This window comes from Bombina bombina, chromosome 4 (assembly GCF_027579735.1).
Source record: "Bombina bombina isolate aBomBom1 chromosome 4, aBomBom1.pri, whole genome shotgun sequence".
Lineage (NCBI taxonomy): Eukaryota > Metazoa > Chordata > Amphibia > Anura > Bombinatoridae > Bombina > Bombina bombina.
Genome location: NC_069502.1, coordinates 50,077,127 through 50,105,008, shown reverse-complemented (window position 1 = coordinate 50,105,008; position 27,882 = coordinate 50,077,127). Strand labels below are relative to the sequence as shown.

The window sequence follows — 27,882 nt, the reverse complement described above, 5'->3', positions numbered from 1 at the left end:
GAGGATTAAGGAATAGGCCCACAACTCTCAGGTTGTTTTTAATTGAGTGTTCAATTTTAATGTATAAATAAAGGTTATATTTTAACATTCCCAATTTCTCCACTATGAGTCCAGGCTCAGAGTGCTATATGTGCAGTCTTTAGTGAGGTCTATCCCTCTCTATTTAGTTCAGTGGTTTTTCCTCTTGTTTGGCCCCAGGCTTGACTCAACTACAATGCTACTGTACATGGGATGGCTGTATATTAGGAAACCTGGTCCCTTTGTTTTTAAACTTGAAACTAAAGCTGCGTTCGTGTAGTTGAAGGGCTGGATAAGTTACTGAGCATTTCACGTGCAGATAGGAGTTCGCGTGTTTCAGTCGCTTCTCTCTGTGGTAGACAAATGTGTCTAGCTTTCAGATTTTCTTTAAGAATTGTGTCTTTGTGTTTTACATTACCCTGTTTTGCGTTGATTGCAGCATTCTCTGTATTAGCTGGAGTTTGAGAGATCCACTTTTCTAGCATTTGACTGGTAGGTGCTCTTTCAAGTAAGGAAGAGAAAATAGTTTCTAATCTCAGGTAATGCACATCTAGGTGTGATAATAGCTCCTCTCCATTCATGGTCATGCTGTATGGCAGGTCTGAAAGATTGTATTGTTGATTGTGCTGTTACTATGGATTTTCTTTCCTTAATAGGGTCAGAAGTGGTGAAATAACCGTGTTACTGGGGGGAGGGAGTTGAGCCACTATGGTAGCCACGGCTATAGGCCGGAACTGCCCGTATGTCTCCTAAGTCATTAAAACAGCAAATAAAGCTGTCGATCAGATCTCACAAAGTGATGCAACAAAATATATGCAGATGCTGTAAATATTTTCCAACAATTGGCGGATTATCAGGGTTTCTTTAGGAGCTCCAAAAAGTGCGTCCATTCATGGACGCTGCTTGCACACGACCCCACATTTTTTGTTTTTTTTATATGATCACATTTGACGGCAAAACAGTGGCATGAAATATACTAAAAGGGGCCTAGTTCAATACCTTTGGTTGTCTACTAATAAAATATATATAAATAGTTTTGATAGGAAAATTTAAAAAAGGAAAAAAAAAACAAGGCTCTATTTCTGTTTAAATGAAGTGATAGCAAAAAAATCTAAAATGTTCCTGGTCTTTTGGGCATTTTTCTATGAAATTTCATCAACAACTTTGCATACCAGGTAAGCTCAAGAGCAGTAAAGCACTATTGGGAACCAGCTACTAGTTGGTGGCTACACATATATGCCTCTTTTCCTTGGCTCACCCAATGTGTTCAGCTATCTCCCAGTAGTGCATAGATGCTCCTTCAACAAAGGATACCAAGGTCAAGCAAATTCGATAATACAAGTACATTTGTAAGTTATTCATGAAAGAAAAATGTTGAGTTTCATGGCCCTTTAAGTAACTAAGCAATTCCTTAATAAATTGCAATGGAACTTTTTACTATATTCACCTTTTACTATATTCCCCTGGTGTCCACAGGTCAGTTATGGAGCTATGGATTCAGTCTTTGATGATAAGCACCAATTTCCATTTTTCTTTAGAACAGTTCCTAATGAACGTAAACAATATGGTGCAATTCTAAAGATCCTACATCACTTTGGCTGGACTTGGGTGGGGATTGTAGCTTCAGACGATGACAGCAGCCTAAAAGGAAGCCAAGAACTGAAGGAACTTCTCCTCAAAAGCGGTTACTGTGTTGCTTATTTGAAGCTATTAATTAAATTTTCAGATACAATAGAGACTGACATACTAGATATTTTTTATGAGATATCAAGATCTACAGCCAACGTTGTTATACTCTACACACACAGTGATTACATGATCATATTTGCACAATTTTTGAGTAAAGAGGAAATACCAGCAGTAGCTTGGATCATCACATGTACATTAACATCTTCCCCTGAATTATACACAATGCTGATGTTTAATGGGTCTCTGGTACTTTCTCTCAGAAAAGGAAATATCCCAGGGTTGAGAGATTTTATGTATAGTGCAAATCCGCAGAAGTATCCTAATGATAACAGATTTGAATGTGCATGGTCTATAGAATTTTATTGTGGCCAAGTTGGTTCCCATAATGACACTTATGTTACTGGCTACAGGGAATCAGAAATTAGGTTACCACCATGTACAGGGAATGAAACACTGAGGGATATTCCTCTCCGTGATTATGATGTCCAGAACTTCAGGAGAACATACAGCATTTATACAGCTGTCTATGCACTAGCTCATGCATTGCACACAATGCTCTCTGACATTAAGGATATCGGTCATCAGAAGACAGAATTCAGACAGTGGCAGGTACAGTAAATCTCAAGGTTAACCAATATAAAGCATTTTAAAGTTATCAGATTCTGCAATTTTATGATTGGACCATTGAACAAATGTTGCACAGCTGTGAATTAACTGCAATGTATATTTTCAAGTCTGTGCAGCAGTGGAGGCTTCTCCATAGGGACATTCCGGGGAACACCCCATTGGCTTTGCTAAAGGAAAGAAATAATAATATGCCAGTGTGGTGAAACAGTTTGGAATATGTTGCTATTGCTTTTTTTGTGTTTGTTTTTTGTTAAATTTTAGGTTGCTATTAAAAGAAGAAAAACAAATCTTGCATTTGCAAAGTTTTCTCAGACAGGGCGTTTTTTGTATCTGCCCTGTTTGAGAGAGCTTTGCAAATGCTTCTTCTGTGCCTTTAAATAATTTCTGACATCCCCTATCAGTTATCAATGGGGATGTCTAGGCACAGACGGTCTTCTAACCTCCCATTGGCTAAAAGGAGTATGTGGGCAGAGGTCTACACAGAGTTTGTGTGACTAACTGAGCAGCTCAGCTGAGGGCGAGGAAGAGACAAAATGGCGCTGCAACACTAACTGCAGGTAAAAATTGCTTGCCCATCTATATGGGATTGGCCATAGAATACACTTAAAGGATGCAGCGCTTGGGACACACTGTTTGTAGGAGCCCGGTACTGTCCGAGTATTGTTGCCTGCACGCACCTGCTACCCCTGCCAGTTCTGTATGTGTGGCCAGAGCAGATTTTTGCATTTTTCTGGACTCTCTACACAAAATAAAAAATAAAATTATCAAATATTTTAACTAATTACACCTAATCTAAGAGCTCTATGAAAATAAAAAAGCCCCCCCAATCAGTCAATAGGATTGAGCTTGCATTCTATTGGCTGATTGGATCAGTCAATAGGATGAAAGCTCAATCCTATTGGCTGATTGCAACAGCCAATATGATTTTTTTCAACCTTAATTCCGATTGGCTGATAGAATTCTATCAGCCAATCGGAATCTAAGGGATGCCATCTTGGATGACGTAATATAAAGGAAAACCTCATTGTAAAGAAGACGTCCAAAGAAGAGGATGCTCCGCGCCGGATGTCTTGAAGATGGAGCCGCTCTGCGCCGGATGGATGGAAATAGAAGATGCCATCTGGATGAAGACTTCTGCCTGGTTGGATGAAGACGTCAGCCCGCTTGGATGAAGACTTCTGCCAGCTTCGATGAGGACTTCTGCCGCTTCGTTGAGGATGGATGTCCGGTCTTCAAAAACTGTAAGTGGATCTTCAGGGGTTAGTGTTAGGTTTTTTTAAGGGTATTTTGGGTGGGTTTTAATTTTAGATTAGGGTTTGGGCAAGGAAAAAGAGCTAAATGCCCTTTTAAAGGCAATGCCCATCCAAATGCCCTTTTCAGGGCAATGGGAAGCTTAGATTTTTTAGATTAGGTATTTATTTGGAGGGTTGGTTGTGGGGGTGGTGGGTTTTACTGTTGGGGGCATATTTGTATTTTTATTTACAGGTAAAAGAGCTGATTTCTTTGGGGCAATGCCCCGAAAAAGGCCCTTTTAAGGGCCATTGGTAGTTTATTGTAGACTAGGGTTTTTTTTTATTTGGGGGGGGGGGGGGGGCTTTTTATTTTCATAGGGCTCTTAGATTAGGTGTAATTAGTTTAAATATTAGATAATTTATTTTTTATTTTGTGTAACTTAGTGTTTGTTATTTTGTGTAACTTAGTGTTTGTTATTTTGTGTAACTTAGTTGTTAGTTTTTTGTAACTTTGTAATTTTTAATAGTAGATTTAAATTATTTGAGTAGGGTTAGGTTTTTAACTATATAATATATTTTATTTAATTTGTAGTTTAATGTAATTTTAGTATAACAGTTAGGGTAGATTAATTAATAGTTTAATATAGTTTAATGTAATTTTAGTATAATAGTTAGGGTAGATTAATTAATAGTTTAATATAGATTAAAGTAATTTTAGTATAATAGTTAGGGTAGGTTAATTATTAGTTTAATATAGTTTAATGTAATTTTAGTATAATAGTTAGGGTAGGTTAATTAGTAGTTTAATATAGTTTAATTTAAATCTAAAGGTAAGTTTTAATTTATTATAAGATAGGGATGAGATAATATTTAATATAAAGTTAGCGGGTTGTTAGGTTTAGGGGTTAATAGGCTAATTTAGTTTATGGCGATGTGGGGGGCCTGGCGGTTTAGGGATTAATAGGTTTAGTAAGTGGTAGTGATGTGGGAGGCCAGGGGTTTAGGGGTTAATAACTTTATTTAGTTGCAGTGTGATCCGGGAGCTGAGGGATAGGGGTTAATAACTTTATTTAGTTGAGGTGGGCTCCGGGAGCAGCGGGATAGGGGTTAATAACTTTATATAGTTGCGGTGGGCTCCGGGAGCAGCGGTTTAGGGGTTATTACATTTATTTAGTTGCGGCTGTGTCAGAGAGCGGCAGAATAGGGGTTAATAACTTTATTTATTTGCGGTGGGATAGGGGTTAAACATTTTAGTTTAGTTACAGGGTATAAATAAAGCTGTGAAAAAGCCAAATAGCAGCGAGATCGATGACTGTTAGTTAACAACAGTCCGCTGCTCATCGCCCCGTACTTGGTGCGTGGCTTTTTGACAGTTTTTATATAAATATGGAGAGCATATTCAGGTCCGAGGCCGCTATGTTAGGCGATGTCAGGCGAGCGTATTGATGCCGTCGAATGCAGCACAGTTGATGGCTTGATAAGTAGGCCCCATAGACTCTAATACGCTGTGTATTGGAGATCACTGCCTCATGTGACTCTCACATTTAGCTCAGTGCGGGAAATTAGTAAAAAGCAGGAGAAGAGGAATGGTTCACACTGTGCTTATTCTTTATTAGCTGCAGTTAAGAGGGATATTGCAAAAAAATGTGTCAGACCTGATCCAACCACAAGTTCCTGTATGGATCTCACTAATTTACGTCCCTGGCTTTCTTGGCTCCACTCTCCCCTGCTAGAGCCTCTTTCAGAAGCCCATCAGTCAATCAGCCTGTCATATAAATCTGCTGCTGACTTGGAGAGAAGCCCCAGCCCCCGACTTTGATGTGTTTCCTTTCTCCTACTTGTGGTTTGCTGCCTTGCAGTGCTGAGTTCTGGACAATGATCCTTTCCCCTGCTGCTTATTTGGTTGGATGGGTGTGCAAACGTCTATGCATAGCTACCTCTTCACCAAAACTGTTATCTATTTGGCTGCCAGTGTCAAGTGGCTGCTCTATAATGTACAACTGCATGAATGGTTTTCCCATTAATCCCTTTCCATCAGGTTACAAGGTAATTAACTCCTTAGTTTTTGATTGGTAGCTTTGGCTAGTTATTAATAGAATGAAATATGCTTGGTAAACATGCATTTTACATCTTTATAGCATTTATCAACACATCCCATGAGGCCTATGTATGAAAGGTCTGGCGTACCTGATCTGACAGTGCAGATCAGGTCCGTAAGACCTCGCTGAATATGGAAAACAATACCCTCTTCGTATTCAGCATTGAACCAGCAGCTCACAAAAGCTGCTGGTGCAATGCCGCCTCTGCATACTCGCGGCCAATAGGCAACCAGCAGGGAGCTGTCAATCAACCCGATCGTACTCAATCGGGTTGAATTTTGGCGATTCTGATCCGCCTGCTCAGAGCAGGTGGACAGGGTTATGGAGCAGCGGTCTTCAGACTCGCCAGAAACACGGGGCCACAAGCTCCCTACTGATCTTGATAAATGGGCCTCCATGTCTCATCTAGCCTTTAAATACATGTTGTCACACCTTTTTTATGGACTGATCTTTAAAGGGATATAAACCCCATTTTGTTTTTCTTTCATGATCCCGATGTGATTTTAAACAACTCTCCACTTCACTTCTATCTAATTTGTTTTGTTCTCTTGATATCCTTTGTTTAAAGGGAGACCTAGATACAGGAGCTGCTAATTGGTGGCTGTACATATCTGCTTCAAAATATTGGTTCACTCAGTGCATTGCTTCTTTGTCAGCAAAGGATATCAAGAGAATAAAGCAAATTAGATAATATAAGTAAATTGGAAAATTGTTTAAAATTGTATTCTCTAGCTAAATCCTGACACAACATTGGGTTTCATATCCCTTTAAGATGGTTTATGTTTTACAGCTGCAATTGATGGATTTCTACTTTACTGTTAAATAATGTTTTATGTACAGAGAAAGGGATAGAACATAGAGGTCATTTAATAGAAACCTACATGAACATTAAAGGGACATAAAGGTGCAAAAAGAAAATGCTCTAATATGTTATTATTGTACTGTTACGTTTATACAACTGTGTGTTTAACCTCTACAAAGGTGTTAAAAACATAGTTAAAGTCAGCCCCAGATCAGCAATGTATTACTGGGAGCTAGCTGAGTACATCTGGTGAGACAATCACAACACAAGAGACGTGTGTAGCCAGCAGTCACCAGCTAGTTCCCAGTAATGCATTGCTGCTACTAAGCATATGCACATATTCTCTTCACTATATATATATATATGTGTGTGTGTTTGTGCTTTTGGGTGCGTGGCGTAACATGCTGATGTCATCTAAGAGTGAGCTTTCCAGCAATGGAGATTGGCGGTGTTAGAATACCACATATACCAGTGCCAGTAAAGGGCTTCTACAGTGTGAAAAGGATAGGATAATGAGGGGAGACAGCAGCAGCTGTGTATATGTGAGAAGGCGTGATGGGGATATGGACTAGCGCCTACTCTATACCCTTAGAGCTTGGGGGGGGGGTGATACCTAGTAACGACCAATAGAATAATAAAACAGGAATGGTAAATAAAAGCTAATAAAAACAAATGAAAGCTAATAAAAACACATACAGAGGTTAAAAACAATGTATGTGTTTTTATTAGCTTTCATTTGTTTTTATTAGCTTTTATTTACCATTCCTGTTTTATTATTCTTCATGGATCCATGAGTTGTATTGTATATGTTTTTTAGATTATGTAATATATATCTAGCATTTTTTCTACCGAATACACTTTACTTATCGCTTTTTTGCCTCCGGTTTGGTAGGCGCTTGGGGGATCCCCACTATTTATATCCGAGAAGGCAGCAAACGCGTATAATACTTTTAAAATATGTAATATGAGAATATACTAAGTGGATGGTGGTTTTAATTTAATATAACTGTGCTGGTTATGCAAAACTGGGGAATGGGGAATAAAGCAATTATCTATTAAAACAATAAAAAAAATCTATTGTAGACTGTCCCTTTAATGAAGTGGTATGGTGTGTATTTACTGTAAATAGTTCCTATAATCATTAGATATATGTAGAAATATGTATTTACTGTAAATAGTTCCTATAATCATTAGATATATGTAGAAATATGTACTTACTGTAAATAGTTCCTATAATCATTAGATATATGTAGAAATATGTATTTACTGTAAATAGTTCCTATAATCATTAGATATATGTAGAAATATGTACTCACTGTAAATAGTGCCTATAATCATTAGATATATGTAGAAATATGTATTTACTATAAATAGTTCCTATAATCATTAGATATATGTAGAAATATGTATTTACTGTAAATATTTCCTATAATCATTAGATATATGTAGAAATATGTATTTACTGTAAATAGTTCCTATAATCATTAGATATATGTAGAAATATGTATTTACTGTAAATAGTTCCTATAATCATTAGATATATGTATAAATATGTACTTACTGTAAATAGTTCCTATAATCATTAGATATATGTAGAAATATGTACTTACTGTAAATAGTTCCTATAATCATTAGATATATGTAGAAATATGTACTTTCTGTAAATAGTTCCTATAATCATTAGATATATGTAGAAATATGTATTTACTGTAAATAGTTCCTATAATCATTAGATATATGTAGAAATATGTATTTACTGTAAATAGTTCCTATAATCATTAGATATATGTAGAAATATGTATTTACTGTAAATAGTTCCTATAATCATTAGATATATGTAGAAATATGTACTCACTGTAAATAGTGCCTATAATCATTAGATATATGTAGAAATATGTATTTACTATAAATAGTTCCTATAATCATTAGATATATGTAGAAATATGTATTTACTGTAAATATTTCCTATAATCATTAGATATATGTAGAAATATGTATTTACTGTAAATAGTTCCTATAATCATTAGATATATGTAGAAATATGTATTTACTGTAAATAGTTCCTATAATCATTAGATATATGTATAAATATGTACTTACTGTAAATAGTTCCTATAATCATTAGATATATGTAGAAATATGTACTTACTGTAAATAGTTCCTATAATCATTAGATATATGTAGAAATATGTACTTTCTGTAAATAGTTCCTATAATCATTAGATATATGTAGAAATATGTATTTACTGTAAATAGTTCCTATAATCATTAGATATATGTAGAAATATGTATTTACTGTAAATAGTTCCTATAATCATTAGATATATGTAGAAATATGTATTTACTGTAAATAGTTCCTATAATCATTAGATATATGTAGAAATATGTACTCACTGTAAATAGTGCCTATAATCATTAGATATATGTAGAAATATGTATTTACTGTAAATAGTTCCTATAATCATTAGATATATGTAGAAATATGTATTTACTGTAAATATTTCCTATAATCATTAGATATATGTAGAAATATGTATTTACTGTAAATAGTTCCTATAATCATTAGATATATGTAGAAATATGTATTTACTGTAAATAGTTCCTATAATCATTAGATATATGTATAAATATGTACTTACTGTAAATAGTTCCTATAATCATTAGATATATGTAGAAATATGTACTTACTGTAAATAGTTCCTATAATCATTAGATATATGTAGAAATATGTACTTTCTGTAAATAGTTCCTATAATCATTAGATATATGTAGAAATATGTATTTACTGTAAATAGTTCCTATAATCATTAGATATATGTAGAAATATGTATTTACTGTAAATAGTTCCTATAATCATTAGATATATGTAGAAATATGTATTTACTGTAAATATTTCCTATAATCATTAGATATATGTAGAAATATGTATTTACTGTAAATAGTTCCTATAATCATTAGATATATGTAGAAATATGCATTTACTGTAAATAGTTCCTATAATCATTAGATATATGTAGAAATATGTACTTACTGTAAATAGTTCCTATAATCATTAGATATATGTAGAAATATGTATTTACTGTAAATAGTTCCTATAATCATTAGATATATGTAGAAATATGCATTTACTGTAAATAGTTCCTATAATCATTAGATATATGTAGAAATATGTATTTACTGTAAATATTTCCTATAATCATTAGATATATGTAGAAATATGTATTTACTGTAAATAGTTCCTATAATCATTAGATATATGTAGAAATATGTATTTACTGTAAATAGTTCCTATAATCATTGGATATATGTAGAAATATGTACTTACTGTAAATAGTTCCTATAATCATTAGATATATGTAGAAATATGTACTTACTGTAAATAGTTCCTATAATCATTAGATATATGTAGAAATATGTACTTTCTGTAAATAGTTCCTATAATCATTAGATATATGTAGAAATATGTATTTACTGTAAATAGTTCCTATAATCATTAGATATATGTAGAAATATGTATTTACTGTAAATAGTTCCTATAATCATTAGATATATGTAGAAATATGTACTTTCTGTAAATAGTTCCTATAATCATTAGATATATGTAGAAATATGTATTTACTGTAAATAGTTCCTATAATCATTGGATATATGTAGAAATATGTTCTTACTGTAAATAGTTCCTATAATCATTAGATATATGTAGAAATATGTACTTACTGTAAATAGTTCCTATAATCATTAGATATATGTAGAAATATGTATTTACTGTAAATAGTTCCTATAATCATTAGATATATGTAGAAATATGTATTTACTGTAAATAGTTCCTATAATCATTAGATATATGTAGAAATATGTATTTACTGTAAATAGTTCCTATAATCATTAGATATATGTAGAAATATGTACTTACTGTAAATAGTTCCTATAATCATTAGATATATGTAGAAATATGTATTTACTGTAAATAGTTCCTATAATCATTAGATATATGTAGAAATATGTATTTACTGTAAATAGTTCCTATAATCATTAGATATATGTAGAAATATGTATTTACTGTAAATAGTTCCTATAATCATTAGATATATGTAGAAATATGTATTTACTGTAAATAGTTCCTATAATCATTAGATATATGTAGAAATATGTATTTACTGTAAATAGTTCCTATAATCATTAGATATATGTAGAAATATGTACTTACTGTAAATAGTTCCTATAATCATTAGATATATGTAGAAATATGTATTTACTGTAAATAGTTCCTATAATCATTAGATATATGTAGAAATATGTACTTACTGTAAATAGTTCCTATAATCATTAGATATATGTAGAAATATGTATTTACTGTAAATAGTTCCTATAATCATTAGATATATGTAGAAATATGTATTTACTGTAAATAGTTCCTATAATCATTAGATATATGTAGAAATATGTACTTACTGTAAATAGTTCCTATAATCATTAGATATATGTAGAAATATGTACTTACTGTAAATAGTTCCTATAATCATTAGATATATGTAGAAATATGTATTTACTGTAAATAGTTCCTATACTCATTAGATATATGTAGAAATATGTATTTACTGTAAATAGTTCCTGTAATCATTAGATATATGTAGAAATATGTATTTACTGTAAATAGTTCCTATAATCATTAGATATATGTAGAAATATGTATTTACTGTAAATAGTTCCTATAATCATTAGATATATGTAGAAATATGTATTTACTGTAAATAGTTCCTATAATCATTAGATATATGTAGAAATATGTACTTACTGTAAATAGTTCCTATAATCATTAGATATATGTAGAAATATGTATTTACTGTAAATATTTCCTATAATCATTAGATATATGTAGAAATATGTACTTACTGTAAATAGTTCCTATAATCATTAGATATATGTAGAAATATGTACTTACTGTAAATAGTTCCTATAATCATTAGATATATGTAGAAATATGTACTTACTGTAAATAGTTCCTATAATCATTAGATATATGTAGAAATATGTATTTACTGTAAATAGTTCCTATAATCATTAGATATATGTAGAAATATGTATTTACTGTAAAAATTTCCTATAATCATTAGATATATGTAGAAATATGTACTTACTGTAAATAGTTCCTATAATCATTAGATATATGTAGAAATATGTATTTACTGTAAATAGTTCCTATAATCATTAGATATATGTAGAAATATGTATTTACTGTAAATAGTTCCTATAATCATTAGATATATGTAGAAATATGTATTTACTGTAAATAGTTCCTATAATCATTAGATATATGTAGAAATATGTACTTACTGTAAATAGTTCCTATAATCATTAGATATATGTAGAAATATGTATTTATGAATAAATAGAACATATTTTGCTATGTGAAGAATATTGGATTTGGAATATGAAATAATACATTTTTACATGTTGGGTTAGCGCACTTGAGGAAATCTGATTGTGTTTGCGCGCAAGTAGGGTGTTTCTTTCCACTTTTCTTGCTCCATTGACTTCTATTGAGTTTACGTTAATGGGGTTGCAATATACTAAATGTCTTTTTGAACGTGTCGAGTTAATGCTTGTTCAAAAACGTTTTTCTTTCAACTTGTAGTATGTGCTCTACTCGACATGCGCAAAAAAGCTTACTTCTAGTGGAGTTAGAACGGGAGCACAAAATACCATTCCACTCGTAATCTAACCCATAATGTGCTTAATTTATCTAGCTGCAGAGGCAGCCTCTGAGTTGTTGCAGGGACACACAAGTGAACGTACAATTGATAGTGAAAAAACTGCCATCTTAAAACAGATCATACCAGATTGATCAAACTGGTTGACTGACAGCCCCTGCTCTCAGAAGCATTTGCTTGTGCAATGACAAACGTAGGCACCGCCCAGACAATTATAAATGGAGCCCTAAATCCTAAGCACTGAGGCCTATATAGCCCTCAGATATGAACATCAGCTGGAGGGTTTTATATGCCATCATGCACGTCTTTAGTTATTCATGAGAGACCTGCAAGCCGTCTTAAAGGGACACTGAACCCAAATTTTTTCTTTCGGGATTCAGATAGAGCATGCAATTTTAAGCAACTTTCTAGTTTACTCCTATTATATTTTCTTCATTCTCTTGGTATCTTTATTTTAAAAACGCAAGAATGTAAGTTTAGATGCCGGACATTTTTAGTGAACAACCTGGGTTGTCCTTGTTAATTGGACAGCACCAATAAACAAGTGCTATCCATGGTCCTGAACCCACAATTCTTTTTTCAAATAAAGATAGCAAGAGAACGAAGAAAAATTGATAATAGGAGTAAATTAGAAAGTTGCTTAAAATTGCATGCTCTATCTGAACCGCAAAATAAAAAATTTGGGTTCAGTGTCCCTTTAAGCACATGCACATGAGCACCTTATGTTTTTTTGTTTAACCCCTTTATGCCTTTAAGACGTTCCATGTCATCCTAACTGCACTGGGTTTTAATGCCGTTAAGACTGCATGGAACATACTACCCTATAATGTGTCCTGCAGCTTCCCCCTTTGACAAAGGGTGATCCTGGCTTTGAAATCACATGATCGCATCAACAATCATGGCCTCCATTACATATGCAGCGTCAGTTTTTACGTGATTTTGGTATCCTATATACAGCGCCGCATATAAATGCGGCACGTATATTTCACCCGTTGCTCGCAATTTTTACTCCCATAGGCTAACATGGGACCGCGTCGTAAATCGGTATCCAATATCCAGCGCAAGGCCTTACGTGGCGAAAATGGAGAAATCTTACTCCATTTTTACCTCGCCATAAAAGGCAGCCGTAGCAGGCCTTGCGCTGAGTATGGGAGCACCGTAACTCCCGAAAATGCCTGCAAAAATAAACTAACACCTAACGCATGCGCAATGTCTATTTACCTGTCAACCGCAATCCCCCACCGCAATAACTAATAAACTCTATTAACCCCTAAACCGCCATAGCCCACAACGCAAGTAATAACTAAATTATTAACCCCTAAACCGCCAAAGCCCACATAGCCTATTAAATGTATTAACCCCTAATCTGCCGCCACCAACGTCGCTGCCACTATAATAGTTATTAACCCCTAAACCTAAGTCTAACCCTAACCCTAACACCCCCCTAACTTAAATATTATTTAAATAAATCTAAATCAATTTACTATTATTAACTAAATTATTCCTATTTAAAACTAAATACTTACCTATAAAATAAACCCTAAGATAGCTACAATATAATTATTAATTACATTATAGCTATTTTAGGATTTATTTTTATTTTACAGGCAAATTTGTATTTATTTTAACTAGGTACAACAGTTATTAAATAGTTATTAACTATTTAATAACTACCTAGTTAAAATAAGTACAAATTTACCTGTAAAATAAATCCTAACCTAAATTACAATTAAACCTAACACTACACTATAATTAAATTAATTACATAAACTAACTACAATTAAATTAAATAAACTAAAGTACAAAAAACAACAAACACTAAAATACAGAAAATAAAAAATTAATTACAATTAAAAGGGCCTTTTGTGGGGCATTGCCCCAAAGTAATCAGCTCTTTTACTTGTAAAATAAAAGACAATACCCCCCCAACATTATACAACCCACCACCCACACACCCAACCCTATTCTAAAACCCACCCAATCAGGGCAGAAGTCTTCATCTGATCCGGCCAGAAGAGGTCCTCCAAGTGGCAGAAGTCTTCATCCAGGTGGCATCTTCTATCTTCTTCCATCAGGAGCGGAGCGGGTCCATCTTGAAGACATCCGACGTGGAGCATCCTGTTCCTTCTTGATCCGACGACTGAATGAAGGTTCCTTTAAGTGACGTCATCCAAGATGGCGTCCCTTCAATTCCGATTGGCTGATAGAATCCTATCAGCCAATCGGAATAAAGGTAGGAAAAATCCTATTGGCTGATGCAATTAGCCAATAGGATTGAAGTTCAATCCTATTGACTGATCCAATCAGCCAAAAGGATTGAGCTCGCATTTTATTGGCTGATTGGAACAGCCAATAGAATGCAAGCTCAATCCTATTGGCTGATTGCATCAGCCAAAAGGATTTGTCCTACCTTAATTCCTATTGGCTGATTCTATCAGCCAATCGGAATTGAAGGGACGCCATCTTGGATGACGTCACTTAAAGGAACCTTCATTCAGTCGTCGGATCAAGAAGGAAGAGGTTGCTCCGCGTCGGATGTCTTCAAGATGGACCCGCTCCGCTCCAGATGGAAGAAGATAGAAGATGCCGCCTGGATGAAGACTTCTGCCGCTTGGAGGACCTCTTCTGGCTGGATCGGATGAAGACTTCTGCCCCTCTGGATGTCCACTTCTGCCCGGCTGGGTGAAGATGGCTCAAGGTAGGGTGATCTTCAAGGGGATAGTGTTAGGTTTTATTAAGGGGGGATTGGGTGGGTTTTAGAATAGGGTTGGGTGTATTGTCTTTTATTTTACAGGTAAAAGAGCTGATTACTTTGGGGCAATGCCATGCAAAAGGCCCTTTTAAGGGCTATTTGTAATTTAGTATAGGGTAGGGAATTTTATTATTTTGGGGGGCTTTTTTATTTTATTAGGGGGATTAGAGTAGGTGTAATTTGCTTAAAAAATTGTAATTAATTTTTTATTTTCTGTAATTTAGTGTTTGTTGATTTTTGTACTTTAGTTTATTTAATTTAATTGTAGTTAGTTTATGTAATTAATTTAATTATAGTGTAGTGTTAGGTTAAATTGTAATTTAGGTTAGGATTTATTTTACAGGTAAATTTGTACTTATTTTAACTAGGTAGTTATTAAATAGTTAATAACTATTTAATAACTATTGTACCTAGTTAAAATAAATACAAATTTGCATGTAAAATAAAAATAAATCCTAAAATAGCTATAATGTAATTATTAATTATATTGTAGCTATCTTAGGGTTCATTTTATAGGTAAGTATTTAGTTTTAAATAGGAATAATTTAGTTAATAATAGTAAATTGGGGGCGGAGCTAGCTAGCAGCCTAGACAGTCACAATTTAACAGAGCGCTAGTTAAAACCTGTCATTTATTGGCCCTAAAAAGCACGATTTAGGCGCTGATTCCCAGAAAAAAACTTTGGAGCAGTATTTACTCACTACAAGGGACCATTGGCTGAGTTTGAGAAAAAATTTGATCTACCCAGAAAGGAGTTCCAGAGGATTTTCAGGAAAATCCCAGGCTTCGGACTACCTTGGAAGTCTCTGGCTCATTAAAGAGCCTGAAATCTTCAGGAAAGAATACGATTAAAGCAGGCAGAACTACTATCCCTGATAAATAACTGCACATCAGGATCTAAGGTTTGCAGCTCCAGACATAGGCCTGAAACCTGTGAGAGGGAACGACGCCATCTTTCCTCAGAAGTAAGTGTGCAACAGATACTGCACACACACACAGGGAATATAACCTGACCCAACTCCCCTAATATACCCTGAATACCTACCTCAACTACTTGTTTTGAACTTTACTACAGGACACTACTGAGGTGGTTTTAAATTTATCACTCTTGTGATCATTAGAAGGGGTGTACTGCTGGAAAATATTGAAAGTGTGTTATTGCTGGAACCTCCACCGTGGGGACAACTTCATCTGAGGGTGTGAGAGACTTTAATTGAGGCATCTCTCCTCCACATGTGTACCTCAGGGGATTAATCTTTGACTGCTCAGGTGAACTCCAGACTAGGAAACAGGATCACAGATTGCATGCTCACCAGCCCTGCTCTGACCCTATCTTTTATATCCGCTGCAGACTACTGCTAGGTAGTTACCGCTACTTGGGCTGGTACACGCGTTCTCCTCCGATAAGAGAGAATTAACTCCTGGCATCCCATACTGTGAGGAAAGTTCCTCAATAGAGGAATCACATCTGCAATAACTCCAATAAAGACCACTAATATCAGCTGGGGTAACCCTTATACCCCTTCTAGGCCCAAAGGGCCCTGTAGGTCCTGAATTAACTGACCCATCCTATTCTAACTTAGACTCTCTAAGAAGGCTCCAATATAGAGACTAGGAGTATTTTTCAGGATAATTACTCATTCTAAACCTTTAACTTCTACTGTCCGGTAGGCCCTGTGGATACACCCACCCTCACCCCTTCTGGCCTAATCTTCCTGGCTGGTGACTTCCACCTACCTTTTCCCCTTCTTGTGGTAGTGTATCTCAGGTCGTATCCCCCAGATTTCTGAGGTGTGGGTGTTGGAATTAAGATCTTGACTGTGACCACTCCTGGCTAGCCTAACCTATCTGATTCTCTGCATACTCCTACTCTGGGCCAACATGGAGTAAAATCTAATGTCTAGGCCCTGCTGACCCCGGGATGTAACACTCTCACAGGGGAAGAACACAGTCACTCAGCATTGATCACTTCTGTGCATAATTCTCAGTCTTACTATATACCCTTATGCAGAAATGTCTCAAGCATTTAAAAGAAAACAAAAAGGGTCCTCCGTGCCAAAGCGCACTGTGGTTGAAGATTTTTGCAACCAAACAATGTCTACCCACACTTCATCTGAAGAAGAAGGACTCGAGGACACTGTTACTCCCCATTCTCAAAATCTTCCAACGATGAAGACTAGAATCGATCCTTCACACCATAATGAACCTCTTACTATGGACTCTATCAAATCTCTCTTGGCTAACCACCATGAATCACTCTCTAAAAAATTTGATAAAAGTCATGCAGAACTCAAAAGGGACATTGCGAGTATTGGTGATATATCGAACAGACACCCTCGAACGTAAACAGGAGGACCTAACAGTTGATTTTTTGGTGAATATTTTTATCTTCATACAGTATTGAGGTTAACAGATCATATTTACCAGACAGGCAAAGGCTAATTTTATTAAAATCAGTAAAATATAAAAAATAAATATGATTTTCCTAGTTTTCTTTATGTAACATTTGCAGTTAGTTATATACAATAATTATTTTTAAAATATGCACAGATATTGAGATATCTGTGAAACAAATATTCATAAAGAAAATAATCAATTAAAATGACGGTCAAAAAAGACTGAAAGGGAGGTAAAAACATGAAACATAATAACGATGGGCAGAACTGAAGACTGATTTATAAGTGAAATGCCTTAAAGGGGTGTGCTGTAAAAAGGGGCCATACTGTACCTGAGATAATGATATTAGTGTTATAATATAACTCTAATATAAGAATGCATCAAGTATTCAACTTAAAGGGATACTAAAGGGATACTAAACCCATTGTTTTGCTTTTATGATTCAGATATAGCATGCTATTTTCTAATGTACTCCTATTATCATTTTTTCTTCGTTCTCTTGCTATCTTTATTTGAAAAAGCAGAAATGTAAGATTAGGAGCTAGCCCAATTTTGTTTTAGCACCTGGGTAGCGCTTACATATTGGTAGCTACATTTAGCCACCAATCGGCAAGCGATACCCTTGTGCTGAACCAAAAATGGTCTCTTGAACTTACTTTCCTGCTTTTTCGAATAAAAATAGGAAGAAAACGGAAAAAATTGATAATAGGAGTAAGCTAGAAAATTGCTTAAAATTACATGCTTTGTCTGAATCATGAAAGAAAAAATGTGGGTTTAGTGTCCCTTTACTATATTACCGGTCATAATATTAATTTTATATATGAATATATATTACCTCAGATAATGCATGGATACAACTTTAAGATCAATTAAATTCATACAAACAACTTACATAGATAAACTTTTGCAGGAAAAAAACATTTTATTATTAATTTGTAAATATGATTGACGTAAATAATAGTAAATTTGTAGTGCTCTTGTGGCAGACACTGCTCTTAATTGTGATATATGTGCCAGAGATATGCTAAAGATTTGCAGTTGACTTGCTAGAGATTTGTAACAGACTTGCAGAGCTTTTGCAGTAGACTTGAAGGGCTCTTGCTGTTAAATTGTGAGAAATAGATTTGAAGGGCTATTGCTGTTGACTTGTCAGAAATTTGCAATTATCTTCCAGAGCTCTTGCTGTTAACTTGCCAGAAATTGACAACAAACTTGCAGAGCTCTTGCCAGGGCCGGTGCTAGGATTTTTGGCCACATAGGCGAGGATACATTTTGCCGCCCCCCTCCCCTAATTACATACCATTCTAGTTAAAGGGATATGAACCCCAATTTTTTTAGAGCATGACATTTTAAGCAACTTTCTAATTTTCAAACAATGGTTGTGCTGCATAACAAATTAGATAGTGGTTGTGCTGCATAGCAAATCAGACAATGCTAGTGCTGCATATCAAATCAGACAGTGGGTGTGCTGCATAACAATTATATATATATATATATATATATATATATATATTTGTATATTTATATACATATATACACACACATATAGAGAAATTTTACATTGAGAAAGTTAATGTCCCAACAAAAGAAGGAAAGTTATGGATTACTGTTGTGGGTGAACATTCACACACACACACACACACACATTTACACACCTTTATACACACAAATGCACATATTCATAAACACATTTAGAGAAGGGGACTAGGACCATGTTGCAACAATGGGGTTAAATCCAATCACAACCAGTCACCTATTGCTGTATAGAGATACTAAGAGCTCAGCAGTTATAATAATACAACATAATACACAGGTAAAGGCATTAAGTTCTGAACACCAGCTCCATTTCATCATAGATTATTTTGTTAGATTCTCTCTCATCAATTTGTTTAATTTTACAAATAAGTAAATGATAACATGTTATTAAATTTGATCATCCTTTTCCTAGTTTCTACTGTCCCTGTCCTGACTGATGGCAGAGGGAATGTCACACTAGTAATTTGCAAGTTCCTGAAAAGGCATCATTGTCCAGTTCAGGCTGTGTTAGTACTTCTTGGCCTGAATGGAATGCACTATTTCAAGTGTGCAATATTATGCTGCACTTGGGAAAGATTTTAAAAAAAGGCTGACCATCTCCTCCAAGCACTTTGCTGCCAGCCAGTAACAATGCCTTACAGTCGGTTATTTAAGCTTTAAGAATTTAAGCAGACTGATTCCCCATATTTCTGAAAAACAGTAAGAAATCCATAATACAATACAAAAAATTGGCTTCTCCACCTGTTGGCTATTAACTGCAAAATACTGTAAAGCATGTAGCAAAGTGCTCAGAAACATGAGCTTAGAGAAACCATACACCTCCTATAGCAACAGTGTGGGAGATGTCACAGTAAAATTACACTGCAGCATAATATAATTACAATAAAAATGAAACAGAGACTCTCAGTAGCAGCCAGTGACCTTAGCAGCAGAGGAGTCTGTGCACAACAATTCTGTCTCTATGAAATTCAGGAAAGTCACTGTATGCCCGCTCTGGCCCCCTCACCACAGAGACCCGTTCCCGTCCGGGCTGTCCCCCACCATTCCTACCTCACTCAGTCGGTTGGTCTCTCTCTGACTTCACTCATCTCATCTGCAGGCTGGCTGGCCAGCATCAGTCATACTCACCCGTGGCTCAGCTAGAGGGTACAGTGTGTACTTCTGTGTGTGAGTGAGCCATGTCACGTGGAGTCAGGCGCACAATTTTCTCCCTCGCTCTCAGAGTGACCTAGGTAGTAGACAGCTGCTGCGCAAATTGAGCTCCGCCTCCTCCATGCTCTGGCTGACGCTGACAGTAACACCACACGCACGCGTGGCACGCCCACATCCACATTCCCATCAGCGCTCAGTTTATTATAATAGCAAAAGCCGGACCAGCCCAGCGGGACAGGAAGACTTTATTAGACTAGACTAAGTAGCGTTGCAGGGGTAGCCAGCCAGAGCCAGGGGCGCAGCGATGGGCAAAAACTAAGTTCTATACAACATAAAAAATAAAAATGAATAAATAATAAAATGAAATCCTCACAGTCGGCACCGCTCTTAGCGCCCCACCAGCTGGTGCGCCCTAAGGCGACTGCCTTTGCTGCCTTATAGCAAACGCCGGCCCTGGTTCTTGCAGTTGACTTGCCAGAAATTGACAATAGACTTGCAGAGCTCTTGCAGTTGACTTGCCAAAAATTGGCAACAAACTTGCAGAGCTCTTGCAGTTGACTTACCAGAAATGCTCTTGCTAGAGACTTGCCAGGTAAACTTGCTGCAAGTTGAAAAAGTGTCAACTAGAACTTTTGCTGCAATTATGATGAAGGTAAACACACTTGCCAGTGAAAACTTGCAGCAAGTTATACCGACTTACAGCAAAAGTTAGCTACAAGTTTGTGGCAAGTTATCCTTGCTATCTGGGTATGACTTCTGCTAAGAAGGCCATCACTCATTCTGAGATAGAGAATAGCGTGACTGAGGCTGCCGCGCACATTTCCCCCCCAGGCCTCTGGGTCACAAAGTACGCAGATACTAATATTGTTTCAAGCCCTTGTTCTATATCCATGAACTATTAGGGCTAATTTACATGGTTTTCAACATGGAAGATATCCAGCAAGTACTACATACTCTCTTCACAGATCTCAAAGTGGACCTGATTCAGCAGTTTGAGCGCTTGGGAAAGATTACTAAACTCAATGAGATTCAACCCCTGGATTGCTGGCAATTACCTACAGATGCGCTATTATTCTCAGAGCAATGGGAGCCTGAATGTAATGAGATGCTGTGGGACAGCCCGACCTCGTGGAGTGCGGCCGATCTGGAGATATGGGCCATAGTTCAATTTGCTGATCTATCCAACAAATCAATACCCACACAGAGCGATCTTTATGATTATTCAACTATCCTGCCTGATGTGTTGTGGTTGGGGGCGAAGGGCCCTAGCTACCCGATCACAATACCTCACTCACTTGTTTGGATGCTCTGCACGGAAGAGAGCGCTGGACGCTCACATAAACAGTTGAGCCAAGATCCTTTGATCCTACTGCTGGTGTTTTGTTCCAGTGAAGCTAAAGTAACCGATAGGGGTATCCCACCAAGTTTTTTTGTTGTTGAAACCCCTCTGAGACAAATACTCTGGCATTTTGATGTGGGGTAGGATAATATATATCTGACAGCAGAGACTACCTTGATCGGTTTTTGTGGTATCGTATCTGGCCTTTTTGGGAGACTCCCTAGACAGATGTGGGACTTATAATTAAGTTTATAGGCATAGTTTACTGTTTATATTTACTCGCTAAAATGTTCATGCCACGTTATAAGTTCATTCTATGGCTGCAGTCTGGTTTTACAGAGTTTTGGTGGATATCTATTTGCCACTCTTAGGGAGTTTATATAAATGTACTCATTTTTTATATACTTTATAGTGTACCAGTGAGATTTTAAGCGGTATTCTGAAACGCCTCATAGATATGTCACATATCCTCTAGGTGGGGGCAATTAATTACTGTTCTATGAGTGTCCTAAGGCTCCCACAACTTATTGAAGAACAGTTTGGAACTATATAATATCTTCACATGTTGTAATAAATAGCCCTTTTCAACTCTATAACAAATATCCCTTATATTTTAGTATTGCCCAATTATTAGTGATAGCTGAATGGGATTATAGTGAATAACTTCCCACATATAATAAAGATCCTCTATATATAGTTGTTTCTTAATGGTCACTGTTATGGTATAACCCTGGTATCGAGGGTTAATACCAGATGAAAGATGCCCTGACTACGGGATCAGAAACACACAAACCCAGTTAATTCCCCCCAAACACGAGACCAAGCTCCATCTTGAGGGTAAAACAGAATGTGTTTTATTGAGGGCTATATGCCCAGTATTTATGCAGGCCTCCCACCTGGTTGACACTCCCTAGGAGACCAGATGGGGGGTTGGAAGAGTATAGTACATTAGATAGAGGGAAGACACCCTTTTACAGGATGCAATAGGATTACATTACTTAACCAAAGAAACAATCAAACACAAGAAAACAATGGATTCCTCCCTGGCATCTGGCAGTCTGAACTCTGGAGGTGATTAAACAATGTCAACACTTATCACCTAAACCTAATAACAGTAAACAATAGCTGATGCCAAGAAACCTGTCTCTGTGTCAGACAATACAGTTACTCAAAACTGAACAAGGGGAGAGTTAACCCCTCCAGTACTGACAGAGGGGTCTGTCACACGGCTCCCTCCTGGTGGGACACTCCGGCAGACCCGGGTTGACCCTTTGGTGGGTCAACTTGGGGATGACCGGACTAGGAGGTGGTAGGAATGTCAGTTTGCCGGGACAATCCATCTGCATTCCCGTTATGAGAGAGAATTCCTGTCCATATAAATAAGGGTTCAACTTCTTCAGTGCCCAGACCAGGGCTAAACAGTCCTTCAAGTTTTTGTTTTCAGAGACGATTCTTTCCAGTTGGAGACAAATCTCATCGGCTTCTTTACAAGTTTTTTGTACCTGCTCTTTATAGGTATCCACAAGCCTTTCATACTGATGTAAGTTGCCCTTGAGTTGCTGCACCTCACTATAAGCCAGTGTCAGCTTCTCCTCCAGTGTCGCTAAGTTTGTCTTTACTGTTTCATGTTCCACTCTGAAGCGGGTGTTTTCTGCAGTCTGTCGGTGCAGCTTGTCTAGCAGAGATTCCCATTCTAAACGCACTTTTTCCTCTGCGCTCCTCTTTTCTCCCGCTAGCACTGTTACGTGATTGTTTAACATGACCATTTCATCCTCTACTTGACTGTTCTCCTTCATCAGCACGTTGTAATGGGACTTCCACGTATCAATAGTGGATAGAGATTTACTGAGCTCAGTATCCTGGGGCTTAGCAGCAGGTGGGTTGGTCTCAGCGGCACGGATCTGGGCACGGGTAGTCACAGGGTTAACATCGGAGGGACCCATGGGAGCGTAGGCAGAAACAAGGGGGGCCAAGTCATTTCCAAGGAGAACATCAGCTGGTATGTCCTTCATGACCCCCACATTCACATGTCTAGAGCCCACTCCCCAATCCAAATGTACCCAAGCAACAGGTAGGCGGAACACAGCACCCCCTGCTACCCTCAGAGCCACAGTGTCTCTGGTGTTCTGGTTCTCAGACACCAAGTTCTTTTGGAGCAAGGTCATGGTAGCACCAGTATCCAGTAGACCACTGACCTCCTTCCCATTCACTTTAACCAGTTGCCGGTGCTGTTGCCGGCTATCCCAGTGGGCAGCTTGCACGGGGTCTGCTTCATGTAGGATGCCCCAGCATTCTTCCACCTCTACGCAGTGGGCAGCAGGCTGAGGGTTACGTGGGTTTCCGCCGGCAGGTCTCCTCCAGGACTGTGCTTGGTTCACTGTGTTTAGGGGACACTCTGGTCTTTTGTGCCCTAAAGGCTGTGAGTAGTCCCGTAGTCCTGTGAATTGAACCGGACTGTCTGAGGATAGTTCATGGCTGGAGGCGGTGTGGTAGAGCGGTGCGCCGGGGGTTGGTAACTGGTAGCTGCTGGGGTGACTGTGGGTTGGTACTCCACTCTGGCAGGGATCTTAGTGGTAGCAGTGTCCAGTTTGTGGACATCCATATACTCATCTGCCAGGCGAGCAGCTTCATACAGGGTGGAGGGTTTACGGTTCCAAACCCTCTCTCTAACTCCTGCGGATAACTTGTCAAAGCAATGTTCCAACAGAAATAGCTGCAGCACCTCTTCCCCAGATATGGCTTGCACCCCGCCATCCAGTGAGCTGCTGTGCGGTGCACCTTACATGCCCACTCGACATAGGAATCTCCAGCTAGTTTAACAGTGTCTCTGAACCGTCTCCTGTATGCCTCCGGTATAATTGCATACCTGGAGAGCAGAGCCTCTTTTACAGCATTATAATCCCTGACTTCCTCATCTGGAATGGCCCAAAAAGTCTCGCTGGCCCGGCCGGATAATTTTCCGGATAATATCATGACCCAGTCCTCTGCGGGTACCTTGTGTAGGGCACATTGCCTCTCAAAATCCGCAAGGTACCCATCAATCTCTCCTTCTGTTTCCAGGAAGTTTTTAAAAGCTCCAAAATGTACTTTTCTCTTTTCCACTGGGGTTGCTGTGACTTGGGCTGCTGCAGCGCTGCTTTGGCGAAGTAGATTGTCCTCCACGGCTGCTATGACCCGGTCGATAATTTCGGCAGACGGGTTGGGGCCATAATGTGCCAGTCTTATTTTAACCGCACGGTCAAAGCTTGCTTCTTCGGGGGTTCTGTCTGATATGCTGGGCTCATTGGTTCCTTCGGGCCCTGGTACTCCGTCCATCTCGGTCAGTATTGTAATAATCTCCCTCTTCCTGAGGTTACTGGCCTGTCAGCCCTGTTGTTCTAGCAGGTCTTTAAGGGTGGCTCGTTTCAGCCTTTCATACGGTATTCCTATTAGGTCCGGATGTGTAGTTGCTCTTCTGGGCGATGAGGACCATCCCGTCGCTTGCCACCAATTGTTATGGTATAACCCTGGTATCGAAGGTTAATACCAGATGAAAGATTCCCTGACTACGGGATCAGCAACACACAAACCCAGTTAATTCCCCCCAAACACGAGACCAAGCTCCATCTTGAGGGTAAAACAGAATGTGTTTTATTGAGGGCTTTATGCCCAGTATTTATGCAGGTCTCCCACCTGGTTGACACTCCCTAGGAGACCAGATGGGGGGTTGGAAGAGTATAGTACATTAGATAGAGGGAAGATGCCCTTTTACAGGATACAATAGGATTACATTACTTAACCAAAGAAACAATCAAACACAAGAAAACAATGGATTCCTCCCTGGCACCTGGCCGTCTGAACTCTGGAGGTGATTAAACAATGTGAACACTTATCACCTAAACCTAATTACAGTAAACAGTAGCTGATGCCAAGAAACCTGTCTCTGTGTTAGACAATACAGTTACTCAAAACTGAACAAGGGGAGAGTTAACCCCTCCAGTATTGACAGAGGGGTCTGTCACAGTCACAGAGGTCCAAAAGTGACTTCCTCTAGAGTTGGGAGATTAAAACTTAAGGTTATTGTTTAATGGGTACTGTAATGTGAGTCAGACATTACTAATATATTTGGATGTTTAAATTGTTGTGATATTTGTTATATAAGAAATGTTTTCTTTAGTTATGAGTTGCAAGAATCCAATTATGAGATCGCATTCTATTGGCTGTTTCGATCAGCCAATAGAATGCAAGCTCAATCTGATTGGCTGATTGGATCAGCCAATCGGATTGAACTTGAATCTGGCTGATTCAATTAAGGTAGATTTTTCCTACCTTAATTCCGATTGGCTGATAGAATCCTATAAGCCAATCGGAATTCGAGGGACGCCATCTTGGATGACGTCACTTAAAGGAACCTTCATTCATCGGGAGTCGCCGGAAGAAGAGGATGGATCCGCGTCGGCTGCTTCAAGATGGTCCCTCTCCGCGCCGGATGGATGAAGATAGAAGACCCGCCTGGATGAACATGTCTACCGGTCCGGATGTCCTCTTCTTGCCGGATAGGATGAAGACTTCGGACCCTCTTCTGGACCTCTTCTTGCCGGATAGGATGAAGACTTCGGATCCTCTTCTGGACGGATCGGTAATACCCAGCGTGGTGAAGATAAGGTAGGGAGATCTTCAGGGGCTTAGTGTTAGGTTTTTTAAGGGGTGTTTGGGTTAGATTAGGGGTATGTGGGTGGTGGGTTGTAATGTTGGGGGGGGTATTGTATGCTTTTTTAAATGCAAAAGATCTGTTTTCTTTGGGGCATGCCCCGCAAAAGGCCCTTTTAAGGGCTGGTAAGATAAAAGAGCTGTTAACTTTTTATTTTAGAATAGGGTAGGGCATTTTTTTTTATTTTGGGGGGCTTTGTTATTTTTTTAGGGGGCTTAGAGTAGGTGTAATTAGTTTAAAATTCTTGTAATTTTTTTTTATTTTTTGTAATTTAGTGTTTGTTTTTTTTGTAATTTAGTGTTTGTTTTTTTTGTAATTTAGTTTAGTTGATTTAATTGTAGATAATTCTAGATAGTTTAGTTAATTAATTTATTGATAGTGTAGTGTTTGGTTTAATTGTAACTTAGGTTAGGATTTATTTTACAGGTAATTTTGTAATAATTTTAACTAGGTAGCTATTAAATAGTTATTACCTATTTAATAGCTATTGTACCTAGTTAAAATAAATACAAAGTTGCCTGTAAAATAAATATAAATCCTAAAACAGCTGCAATATAATTATTCATTATATTGTAGCTATATTAGGGTTTATTTTACAGGTAAGTATTCATCTTTAAATAGGATTAATTTATTTAATAAGAGTTAATTTATTTAGTTAGATAAAAATTATATTTAACTTAGGGGGGTGTTAGTGTTAGGGTTAGACTTAGCTTTAGGGGTTAATACATTTATTATAGTAGCGGCGAGGTCCGGTCGGCAGATTAGGGGTTAATACTTGAAGTTAGGTGTCGGCGATGTTAGGGGGGGGGCAAATTAGGGGTTAATACTATTTATTATAGGGTTTTTGAGGTGGGGGTGAGACGGATTAGGGGTTAATAACTTTATCATAGTAGCGGAGAGGTCCGGTCGGCAGATTATGGGTTAATAATTGTAGGTAGGTAGCGGCAACGTTGGGGGGTGCAGATTAGGGTTTAATAAATATAATATAGGGGTCGGCGATGTTAGGGGCAGCAGATTAGGGGTACATAGGGATAATGTAGGTTGCGGCAGTGTGCGTTCGGCAGATCAGGGGTTAAAAAATGTTATTATAGAGGCGGCGATGTGGGGGGATCTCGGTTTAGGGGTACATAGGTAGTTTATGGGTGTTAGTGTACTTTAGAGCACAGTAGTTAAGAGCTTTATAAACCAGCGTTAGCCCATAAAGCTCTTAACTCCTGACTTTTTTCTGTGGCTGGAGTTTTTTCGTTAGAGTTCTAACGCTCACTTCAGCCAAGACTCAAAATACCAGCGTTAGAAAGATCTCATTGAAAAGATAGGATACGCAATTGACGTAAGGGGATCTGCGGTATGGAAAAGTCGCGGCTGGAAAGTGAGCGTTAGACCCTTTCCTGACTGACTCTAAATACCAGCGGGCGGCCAAAACCAGCGTTAGGACCCCCTAACGCTGGTTTGGACGGCTAAAGCAGAACTCTAAATCTAGGCGTTTATTTTTTATTTTGTGTAATTTAGTGTTTATTTTGTTTTGTAATATAGTACATAGTATTTTATTAATTTAGTTTATTTAATTTTATTGTAATGATAGGTTTTAGTGTAAGGCAGGTTATGTTTTATTTTACAGGTAACTTTGTATTTATTTTAACTAGGTAGTTAGTGAATAGTTAATAACTATTTACAAACTAGTCTTCCTAGTTAAAATAAATACAAACTTACCTGTGAAATAAAAATAAAACCTAAGATAGCTACAATATAACTATTAGTTATATTGTAGCTAGCTTAGGTTTTATTTTACAGGTAAGCATGTATTTATTTTTAAATCGGAATAATTTAGCTCCTAATTG

At 37.2% G+C, this 27,882-nt stretch overlaps 1 protein-coding gene across 1 annotated transcript in view; it reads left to right on the top strand.

The window, feature by feature from the left end:
- LOC128656841 (vomeronasal type-2 receptor 26-like) overlaps positions 1-27,882 on the top strand; it is a 130,076-nt gene that overhangs the window by 43,888 nt on the left and 58,306 nt on the right. Inside the window, exon 3 of the mRNA XM_053711007.1 lies at positions 1,495-2,316. Within this exon, the coding sequence (XP_053566982.1) occupies positions 1,495-2,316 (822 nt within the window). The remainder of the gene's footprint in view (positions 1-1,494; positions 2,317-27,882) is intronic.